Source organism: Nanorana parkeri, unplaced genomic scaffold, assembly GCF_000935625.1.
Source record: "Nanorana parkeri isolate BGI_ZX_2015 unplaced genomic scaffold, ASM93562v1 scaffold269, whole genome shotgun sequence".
Taxonomy (NCBI): domain Eukaryota; kingdom Metazoa; phylum Chordata; class Amphibia; order Anura; family Dicroglossidae; genus Nanorana; species Nanorana parkeri.
The window spans coordinates 861356-873028 of record NW_017306537.1 but is presented as its reverse complement, the minus strand read 5'-3'; the positions used below and the strand labels follow the sequence as shown (position 1 = coordinate 873028).

Here is an 11673-nt window from a genome sequence, read left to right as displayed (position 1 = left end):
GCCCCGGGGGGGAGGGGGAATGGGAAAACCAGAAAGGGGGGGGGGGGGGGTGGCAGTCACAGTTTCGAGCAGACTTGCAACAAGCCCAGGCTTATCATTAACAATCAGCACCAGCAGGGAATTGGGTGAACTTGGTCAGAAAGTCTTGCATAACTATAGTGGAGATCCCAGTCGAACAGGCAGCCTCACCCAACAAAGCTACGGACGATGATGATGATGAGTTGGACCCTGTAATCATAGGGTTATTGGATTCCAGATTGCAGATGTCAGTACCTTTAGAAGCCACAGAACAGAATGTTTTTGGAATCATTTCCAATCATTTTTTTGATCACTTTCATTTTTATTAAATGTTTTTAACAAAGAACAGAAATACAGAGTCAGTAAAGCAAGCATAGTTACGTATTCTTAATTGCAGGAGAACACAGTATCAGGGTCTTGCATAACAATACCAAATAGTGCAATAATTATAAAGTATGTAGTCCCTCAGAGACACTCCCACCCAGCACATGACATTATCAATTAATCCCTCAGCGTTAACCCCTTCCACATAAAAAAGGGGGCTAACCCATGAGTTAGAGCCCATTCGATCAACCTGCTTGCTGCGTTGATCTAGAGACAAGTGCTGAGGTAATGCCAACGGCTCTAGGTCTGAAAAGTGCCTTGTTACAGGATGGGGTTTGGAAAGTGCACCCAATGCCTGAAGGTCACTTCCAGGCTTGACACACAAAGTCCAGTCGAAAAGGGTCTGGGAACAGCACTCCAAAGCTGGGCTGCGGAAAGGTTACTCTGGGTAGCTGCAACAGTAAAGATCAGCTCAAGCAGTACTGGAAGTACAGTACATGTAATTTAATTCATGTTCTTTGCAAAGTCCAAGCTTTTTTTTATCTTTCATTTTGGATAGAGTCGGGGAGGATTAAAACCACTGTTAGTATTTTTTCTTTGCTTGTCTTATTAGGGAGATTTTCCTTCACTTCCTGTCTTGTGGACTGGAAATGAGGGGATATTTTTCCAATGTGAATGAAATCACCTCTTAGACACTTGTCACAGAAACAAATGTTCCCACTGGAAGATTTCCCTTTCATTCCTATGCTGGTGGAAACTCAAAATTTAGATTTTACCCTTACTTGTCAACACTAGTGATCAGGACAAATGTAGAGAGCAAATCTCCATAATACACAGACAGCAATAAAAATGTGATGGGTTCTAACCCCCACGACTCTATCCAAAAAAAATAAAAAATAAATACGTTTTGCATTTGTTTAACTTTAACAATTCCGGACAAAGGGGGCATGTAGAAAATATGGACAAGCAGTCAGAGGCAGAATTAAAATGAAACTCCACGAAAAAATCTTCTCTACTAGTTTTGGTTAGAAATTCTGTAAGGTTTTTCTTGCTGTGTCCCATTTTAACTTTCTGTCCTGATGACTGTTTGCTGTCAAGGACACAGTGAATGAGGGAAATCCATAATTTTATAGCTGTCAACCAACAGCTGTAGACTGGAAATCTATTAAAAAGGGATAACCAGTTCTGATGAAAATAATCAACAGTGGAATTTTTCCTCATATCTGGCATAATTTCAGCTCTCATTTCATGCTTTCTCTAAAGAAGAAGAGGAACTAAGCTGAAATCTCCCCAGTGGGAAAACTACAGAAATAAAACCCAAATCACTAAAATTTCATAAAAGCTTTACCTTGGGTACTGCATATGGCACACAGTGCGCTAGCGTACTAAACATAATCCCATTCCTTAGGGTTTACATTTAGTGAACATAGAAATCTTTTACTTCGCAGAGTAATCAGCAACTGAAAATCAGTTGCGGTCCTCTATACATGAAGATGCCCAGTCAGGATCTCAGCAATGCTTAATGCCTAAACATTACAAATGGTGGCGATATTACCCTACAGTACAGGATCTCCGATCTGTTCCCTGTGTCCTTCAATGAACGGGAGAGAAATGACCCTGGCTATAGTGACTGTAGCAGACTGCAATATGTTGGATGAGAAAGTCATAACATTTAGACATTAGAAATGTATGTATATGCAAACACACATCTACCTCTTTGAGAAAAACAGGAGGATTCAGGTTGTTTTGTTTAGATTTTATTTGTGCTGTGTATATATTTTTCCAGGAGGCTGCATACAGCTTCACACAGTGAACCATTCATTTCAGTCCTTAAATGAGCTATCTAGCATATTTATCAAGGTCATACGGAAAAACACACAGACGGGCCAAATTACACTGAGGCCAGTTATTCTTCCAGTATGTTTTTGGAATGTGGGAGGAATCCAGGCACTTGGAGAAAATCCATGCAGTCACAGGGAAAACCTATTATGCAAGATAGCGTCCTTGCTGGGAAGTGAGTGCAAAGTTCTAAAGCTGAAATGTCACCTGTTGACCACTAAGTCACTGTGTTTTAGACTCTTTCCTATACTACTTTATTAAAGTTTTTCTATTATCGGAAATGTTTGGGTGAACCTTTAAGTCCGAGCTAATACTTACGCGTTTATACCTATCCTTGGCATCATGAAATCGATTTCGCTTGAATAGGTAATTGCCGAACCTTCTCTCAGTAGTAGCAATTTCCAAGACCTTATCTAAAGGAAATACTGACTGATGGTGCTGCAAAACAAAAATGTTTAGTGTACTTTAGCTGTTTACAGTAGAGGCGAAACAAAATACCAAAACAAGAAATACGTTTACAGCTTTCTTTTTCTGCGCAAGTCTGACAGTCATGGTAACAAGTCCACTATTCATACATTAGAACCACCATAACCCGACTTACCGGGGACAAAACAAAGAAAGAGTCAGCTTCTGCTGTATCTAGGAAGTCCAACATCTCTATTTCAAACAAGACGGTAGCAGATGCAGGGATAAGTGGAGGGCAACCCAATGCACCATATGCATACGCTGGCGAGTAAAGGAACCTCGATAACTCTCCTCGCTGCATTGTCAGCACACTAACCTCCATACCTATAAGTGTGATATCTGCAAGAAAACGTTAACTGCAATAAATCCAATTTTGCAACTTGTGTGCTAGGATATAGAAATAATACACACACAGACACACACAAAGTCCTCACCTTCTCCAAGTTTCATGAGCCGGGGGTTACGTCGAAACCAGTTTGTGTCAAAGGGCTTATCTGAATGTTCTAAGTAACCTGAGTACTTTGCTGCAGGGGCATAAAAATAAAACCGTAAAGAAATAAATAGAATCTTTTAGAAGGTGGGCCCTCAATTGTCTGGGGGTGAGGGAGCTCACGGCGAGGAGGAGACCAGCGGTGGACATGGCTTTTGCGGCGACTGAGGGAGCTCACGGCTAGGAGGAGACCAGCGGCCGGCATGACTTATGCGGCGGGTGAGGCAGCTCGCGGCGGGTGAGAGAGCTCACGGCTAGGAGACGAGCAGCGTGCGCGGCTTCGGCCTGTTCGGTGGGCGTGGCTTATGCGGCGGCCTGTGCGGTGGACACGTCGGGAGCAGCGTGTGACGCGTGACGTGCGACTCGTCTTCAATCGTCGATTTTAATCGACTTAATCGATTAACTGTTGCAGCTCTAGTTAATTTATTTATAGGAATGTTTTTTTAGGTTTTTTTTAGCAGAGTAGAACTCCAAGATGGGCTAGTAATGATGGCGACAGGATATCGGCACCATTCAGGCTAGTGTTATAGTGCCTGTGACTTTGGCTGAATTGCTCAGAATCTTTTTTTAATTCTTTATGAAAGAATGAATAGTTACTTACAACAGTAGTATAAACAAAAATACAGTAGTCTTAATAAAACAAATACTAAACTGTCAAGTGCAGCAAAGTAGAAGAATAATAAAAGTCATTGACCGAGATACAGTAAATAAATCCATCTGTGCAATTGCCAATTAAATTCCTCAAAATCTTAACACCCCTCCCCTATTTTCCTACCAGCAGCATACATGTACCTTTCCTTCTCTCTCCGCTGTCACACTATTCAGCCAAAATAGAAATACCCAATCCCCCCTTGTGGCAACACTAAGCCAATTAGCGCTGCTGTCAAAGGGGAGTCCATAGCCCTGTGTGAACTAAAATTTTAATTACTTGTTGCTCACACAGGGGTTTGCTTTCCCTACCGGCAACTAAACAGAAGTATATTCATCTGTGAAGATCTGCAACACTTTTAATGGTATATTTAACAGACCAAAAGAGAGCAAGACAAGATCATTGTTAGGGCTGCAGCTAACGATTATTTTCATAATCGATTAGTTGGCCGATTATTAAGTTCGATTAATCGGTTAATCGGATAAAAAAGAAAAAAAAAAGGCTCCTGTGCGGTGGGCGTGGCTTACGCGGCCTGTGCCGTGGGCACGGCGGCCGCAACGGGAGAAGCGTGTGACGCGCGGCTCAGGCTGCATGTGGAGCCCCGAACAGGCAAATCAATCGATAGCCGACGAATCGACGATCGAAAACGTTGCCAACGTTTTCAATCGTCGATTTTAATCGACTAAATCGATTAACTGTTGCAGCTCTAATCATTGTTGGGGTTTACATACACTAAGTCTCGCTATGTAATGGTATCCCACTCGTGATTAAAGTGTAAAATAGAATTATTATACTCACTGCACAAACTATTATTTGAGTGCATTGAGGGACACAGAAAGTCATAATGTCAAATTATACAGCCATTCACAGGAGCATTGGAAACAGCTGTCAAAAAAACAATATGCAGGCCAGCCCCTCAACCCAGCATGCCTGTTTGTAGCAAACAGTACCAAGAGCATTATCATAAATACAGTGAGGTACAACCTGTGTCCCACAACAGACACCAAGAAAAGGATTTACAGTGGGTACAATAATTCCATTTTCTTTCTAGCCGAAAAGGGGTCTACCATGGAGGTGAAGCAATCTCTTTCAAGGAATGTAATCCATTCTGCAACAGTATGACAGATTACTTTCACAGCCATGAAAGGTTAAAGAGTAGCCCCGGTGAGAACCGTGCACATTATTCTAGCCAGCAAATTAGGTCAGCGCTTAATGCCTCAGCCTTAACCCCTTCCACAGTAAAACCGGCAGCAATGACCCAATGTTTCAAAAAATACAGCACTTCCCAGTGCTCAGCCTGATCAGCATACTCACAGAGTGAGTATTTAGAGACAGGACAAGCACAGAGACACTGCCAATGGCTCTGGACCTAGAAAGCGTTCAGCAGCTGGTCTGTTACCAGTCTGGTCTTAAAAGCACCCAACATGGAACTCCATGCCTGGAAAGTTACTTCCAGACTGGCCCTTTAAAAAACAATTCCAGGCAACAAGTGAAAGCATTCAGTGTGCTAATATTACCTAATAATGTTCTAAAAGTCACACAGTCATTGGTACTGTGCTTCTTGAGTCTGTGCAGTGTAACTTTCTATCTGCTTTCTGCATCACTTATTACATAGTTACATAGTATTTGAGGTTGAATAAAGACATTAGTCCATCAAGTCCAACCTAAAATTACCACTTTCATATTAACTTTAAAGGGTAACACATTTTCCTTATCCTTTTGCACCCAACCTGCTAAGCAGGTGTATCCCACCACCATCGGCTCCTATCCATGCCTACCAGCCCATAGAATTCTTTGTGGGAAAGTTTCTTTAACCTTTAAATTAATTTGATGGCTATGAGAATCTTCTTCATGATAGCCTGTTTTTTTTCCTACAAATCAAGCATTTTGTGCTCACAGGCTAATTAGGTCTGGCAGCAGATTACTACAGCAATAATAAGCGCATCCTTGCTTCTGGAATTACAGGTGGTTCCAGACAGCTGAGGCCGCATGCAACTTCACAGCCAGTGGTTACCTGTGGCTAGAGACAGATCTCTGACCCAGGAACCAGACAAATTGCATCCAGGGGCAGTCATCTGTCCCTAGCCACATGTAACTGTTAAGGTGGCCATACACTTTACAACCATCGCAAGACATTAGTCTTGCGATGGTTGTAAAGTACTCAAAAAAACGTACGATCTGCCCATCTTGGACAGGCAGATCGTACTTGCGATCGTCGCAAGCCCGCCCCCTTGAGGGGCGGGCTTGCGATGACTGCAATGAGGGGCGGGCTTGCAAGCACGGCAAACGGGCAGTGTGCGCGTGCGCACACCGGCCCGTTCGTCAGTTGTCGAACAAGCAGGCCACTCACTCGCCGAGAATCGTACAATTCCTGGCGGGTTTTCCAGCCTGCTTGTTCGATGGAAGACGTGCGACCGTACAGTAGAAACGGTCGCACGCCTTCCATACACTGTACGATTCTCGTACGATCGCGAGATTTCCCGCGATTCTCGTACAGTGCATGGGCACCTTAAGATGTGCAGATACATGTGAATAGAGGCAGACAACTGTGGCTTCTGCCAGCCTCTTATTGCTTTGCATAGTCTCCAGCTGCACCTGTGTCTGTTTACATCAGATTACCCCAAATCCAGCACGATCCGAAACACTGTTCCGTTTGTTTTTTGGACCTGGCCTCAGTCGGAGTTAACTGGGTGTAACAGACACATGTCCATTTGCCCACTGACTTACATTGGGCATCCGATCGGGTCTGCTTGAAAAACTGACAGGCGAGCCCGATCACACTGGCCACGTGAAAGGGGCCTATGGAACAAATCTGATAAATGTTGACTGAAATTTACTGTTAACTTCTTGCGTGAGTTTCCGAACAGTTTACCGTACACATTGAGACCAAACAGCAACTTGTGCTAGAAAATCCTCAGTATATTTGCTACACATACCAATTATTGTTGAATCAATAGGAACGGTCTCCCCACATCCAGCTCTGATGATTTCTTTTAACACGCCTCTGTCTCCTGACACATCCTGCATATTCAGAGCCAACTTTTCAAAAAAAGACTAAAAAAATAAATAAAATACAAAGCATCAATGAGCTTTATTTAAAAAGGTGCACAGAACAACTGTAATCAATCCACAGCAACCAATCACAAATCTATTGTAGGTGGACTAATGACATTTGGAGTACCAGCTTGTTATCAATAAGTTAGGTTCAAAAGCATGACGATCTGAACTGATAATACCATCTTCAAGCGACTGGTCCTGGTGAAGTTACGGAATCTGTAAAAAAACTAACATTTACATTCATTTAAAAAGTTGCCTAGGAAAAGCTTAAGCCCTCGTTCACACCTGAACGTTTTGTAGCGCGTTCTACGCTCGACGAACGCTCTACAAAACGCTCAAACATCTAAATCCTATTGTATTCAATGGGTCTGGTTCACACCTTGGCGTATTTCAGCCCGTCCCTACAAAGCGGCCCACGCCTGAAAAGGTACATGCACTACTTTGGGCCGTTTTTGTTGCGCGTTTCCATTAGGATACAGCCAAGTAGACCTCGGAAACGCGCGTTTGTCGCGCAATTTTTTTTACGCGAATCGCTGTCAAAAAAACGCGCGACAACCGCGCATATGCAATACGCCTAGGTGTGAACCAGGGCAAACTCTCACAGGTGTGGATGCAACATGCAACTGTTCAAAGTTGAAAGTGTTCACCATAAAAATTATTTGCATGCTCAGTGCAGTTGTCAATACTCACTGACACTGCTGCCTGGAGTGCAACTCTGACCCAGCTAGGCCTCATTCACAGCAGTGGAGTGGACAGTAGATATGTCCCATGCTTGACCAACTTATCAGCGGGCCTAAATGATAGTGTGGGGGTTGGGATTGCTACACTTATGAAACAAGTGACTATAAGAAAGTTGCAAAATGCATAGCAATCATAGTCATTAGTCATAGGGCTTTGGATGGTGCCGAGTCTCAGCCACAATTGGTATGTGCTGATTATGCTATCAATTATCCTGCTAATAGCTTTGCCATATTTTTTTACCCACAAGATTACATAAAGAATTCTCATATTGGAGCTGAAGAGTGCTTCACAGAAAACCTGTCAGTATTTGTGACAACAATATTCAGACATAATCACAAACTACATTACAATAATTACCAGTACCATCTCCACTGCAGCCAATCATTGGTCTATTGTAGAGCTAGAATTGATTTAGATGCCTGGGCATCCCTGCTGTGGCCCTGAAGGGAAACCAGAGTGACAAAGTGGCCAGGTGAGCAACAGCAAGATGCAGAGACAGACAGGCATCTGACACACCTGGAAGTGTTGGATGTCGGGCTGCAACTAATCGATTAAAACGATTATAAATCGATAATGAGAATCATTGGCAGCGATTCTCATCGATTAGTTGCCGTTGCTCTGCTCCACTGATCTCCTCCCCGCTGGTGCTGGCTGCAGTGGTCCGTGTCCCTTTCAATTCCTGCTGCTCTTCGTGCCTGTATCGGCAGCAGGGACACAGACCACTGCAGCCGACACCAGCGGGCAGAAGAGACTGCAATCCCCCGCTGCCCCGTTTCTCCGCTGCCTACCGTGTTCGTCCTCCTCTGCCCACCCCGCTCTTTCTCCGCTCCCAATCAGCAGAGGAGGGAGCTGAAGGACAACGTTCTTCTTCAGTTCCCTCATCTGCTGATTGACAGCAGGCAGTGGGCGAGTGCAATAGCCAGCCTGCTATTGAAATTTAAGATAATCAATAACAGGCTGGCTATTGCTCCCAGCCACTGCCTGCTGTGTTGACATTCAGCTGCCTCAGCAACTGAATCCAGTGAATTGGAAAGGTGACACTAGGGGACACCTGTGAATAGGGGTGACCCCTATCTTAAAAAGAACTTGTCACCTCCAATGTGCCATCACATAGGGGGCTTGTTAGCCTCATGTGATAGTAATGAAGTAAAAAAAAAAAATGTAAAAAATAAAATAAAAATTCACCCCACCACAAAATTGAAAGTTCCCTAACCCTGCAAATGCGCGTATACTAACGAAAAACACAAGTCGGGTGCACCTACATAGAAAAACGATGATTGCGCTACACACGTCAGGTATCGCCGCTTATTTTATTATTAATTAAGGATGTTTTGTTCTTTTTAAAAATCCGATCAAAAATAATCGTCTAACTAATCAATTATGAAAACAATCGTTAGCTGCATCCCTAGTTGGATGCTAAAGAGACTTATAGTGTTTCTAGAACTGGAGGCAGGACTGGTTAAGTATTACAAAGTTTCACATTCTTTGCTTGTTTACTTTTTTATTTTTAAACCCCCTCCCGCTGGCTCCTTAAAAGGAGAACTATGGGGTCAGTGCTAGTGTCACAAACTAGTGTTCTCCCGTGACTCAAAGCTCAGTATACCGCAAGCTACAGCTCGCGGTATACTGAGACCGGCGCAGCCGGGACGGATCTTGACATTACTGTCGAGATCTACCCAGCTGGGTGATTGACAGCTGGCTCTCCCTATCTAGAGGCAGAGCCAGCTGTACCCGCCCCCCTCCCTCGTCCGTTCTGCCAGTCAGCGCTGGAGGATCAGAGAGGGGGGAATCCCAGCAGGGAGCCGTGACAGTCACGGCTCTCTGCAGGGACAGGATCGAGAAGTGAGCGAGCGACGGTATGTGTTCACTCACTTCCCGATCTATTGAGCCGACGTGTGACTGTTTAATTGTCACATGTCGGCTCGAACTATGAGGCTGAGTGATTTTCACTCACGTCATAGTTCTCCTTTAAGGAGTTTTTCATACTGGGAGGCGGAGACGGGCTTCCTGATTATAAACCATGACCAAGAGCTGTCTGTGACAACCCAGCAGCGCCGGCAGTATGCATTTATGTTGCAGCTTGGCATTGCAGCACCCTGCCGTGCTGCCACATAATTGTATACAGTCAGCAGCGTGTAGATAGCTGAATGACAGTTTCTTTTTAAAGTTAAACTGTGGCCAGGCTATAGACATTTAGGCCCCATTCACACCATTGCAGTGCACTAACACAGGGTGCTTTAAAGCAACCTTTTTATTTGAATAGGCTGCCTAACGCACCAGACTACAAAAGGGTATGTGCAGCATTTCAGGCAGTGCACCGCACATTAATGCGTTACAGCATGTTGCGCTGCAATGCAGGTCCATTGGAGTGCCATTCAAAATAATTGCCAGAAATAAAAATGTAAAACTCCCGGAGTTTTGTGCATGCCTGCACTGCCGCCAACTTAATAATTACATCAGTAGCAGCAAAGGGGTTACACAAGACACTGTGGAGCAATCCATCTTGAAAGCAGGAAAAACGAAGACTTCCAGTTCGTGTCTCTGCATTCTGCTCACTTCACCCTCCAAGAACACCTCCTCTGTTCCTTCCTTTAGAAATAATAAGAATGGAATTCCGCTAAGGCACTACTGGGAGGGGCAACATAATGTGTGGAGATACTGAAATGAGGGTGAATTACTCCACAGTGCCCATAGCTACAGAAGTCAGTGGGGGCTTGTTTTAAAGGAGAACTATGAGGTGAGTGCTTTTCACTCACCTCATAGTTCTAGCCGACCTGTGACAATGAGACTGTCACAGGTCGGCTCAGTAGATCGGGAGGCGAGCGAACACATACCGGCGTTCGCTCACCTCTCGATCCTGTCACAGCCCTCTGCCGTGACCGGGAAGGGGCTGGATTCCCCCCTCCCCGCTCCGATCCGCCAGCGTTGACTGGCGGATCGGACAGGGGAGGGTACAGCTGGCTCTGCCTCTAGATAGGCAGAGCCAGCTGTCACTCACGCAGCTGGGCGGATTCAGGGATAATTGTCAGGGTCCGCTTCAGCTGTGGCGTCTCAGTATACCGCGAGCTACTGAGCTTAGGGTGACGGGAGGACGCTAGTTTGTGTCCCCCCGTTACCCTAAGGAGAACTATGGGGAAAAGCCTTAACCCCATAGTTCTCCTTTAAAGCTTTTTTACCGATTGTTAAGAATTTGTAAAAACTTTAAAAGGAGAACTATTGGGTCAGTGTTTTTCCCCATAGTTCTCCTTAGGGTAACGGGGGGACACAAACTAGCGTCCTCCCGTCACCCTAAGCTCAGTAGCTCGCGGTATACTGAGACGCCACAGCTGAAGCGGACCCTGACAATTATCCCTGAATCCGCCCAGCTGCGTGAGTGACAGCTGGCTCTGCCTATCTAGAGGCAGAGCCAGCTGTGCCCGCCCCCTCCCCCGTCCGTTCCGCCAGTCAGCGCTGGAGGATCGGACAGGGGAGGGGGGGAATCCCTGCAGGGAGCCGTGTGTCACAGACACAACTCTCTGCAGGGATAGATCGAGATTTGAGTGAGCGACGGTATGTGTTCGCTCACTTCCCGATCTATTGAGCCGACCTGTGACAGTCTCATCGTCACAGGTCGGCTAGAACTATGAGGCTGAGTGATTTTCACTTGCCTCATAGTTCTCCTTTAATGTCCATAGCCTGGCCACAGTTCTAATTTAAGTTCTGTATTCACAACTAAAGCAAATCTGTCACCCCTGTAAACTTTAAAGTGTACCTGTGTCCAAACTATGAACAATAAAGTATTTAAAATATTATCAAACAGATAAAGAACTTCAAATGGAAGTCCTCAATGACCTCTGTAGCTGCAGGCATTTAGGAGTAATTTACCCTCACAGACCACCACAAAGTCCAGTCCAGTTTTAGTGCGTTTCTAACAGCTTAGCTAAAAGTTAGAAAGGGGAGCGAGCTGTATTCTAGAGGCTTTGCTGTGAATACTTTACAGAGGTATTCACAAAAGGGTGAAGAGTTTGGAGAAGGGAGGAGAAGTGAACAATCTAGGACAACATAGCTGAACTGAAAAGTGAGCTGAATTGGAGAATTGTTTCCAAATCAG

The 11673-nt window shown here is 44.8% G+C and overlaps 1 protein-coding gene across 1 annotated transcript in view; it reads right to left on the bottom strand.

Annotated features, from left to right (window-relative positions):
• Positions 1–11199, bottom strand: part of FKBP6 (FK506 binding protein 6) — a gene marked incomplete at its 5' end in the record, with an annotated part of 21043 nt that extends 9844 nt beyond the window's left edge. The window contains 5 exons of the mRNA XM_018557122.1: positions 2500–2619; positions 2783–2985; positions 3081–3170; positions 6722–6839; positions 11149–11199. Of these exons, the coding sequence (XP_018412624.1) occupies positions 2500–2619; positions 2783–2985; positions 3081–3170; positions 6722–6839; positions 11149–11199 (582 nt within the window). The remainder of the gene's footprint in view (positions 1–2499; positions 2620–2782; positions 2986–3080; positions 3171–6721; positions 6840–11148) is intronic.
• Positions 11200–11673: the final 474 nt, after the last annotated feature.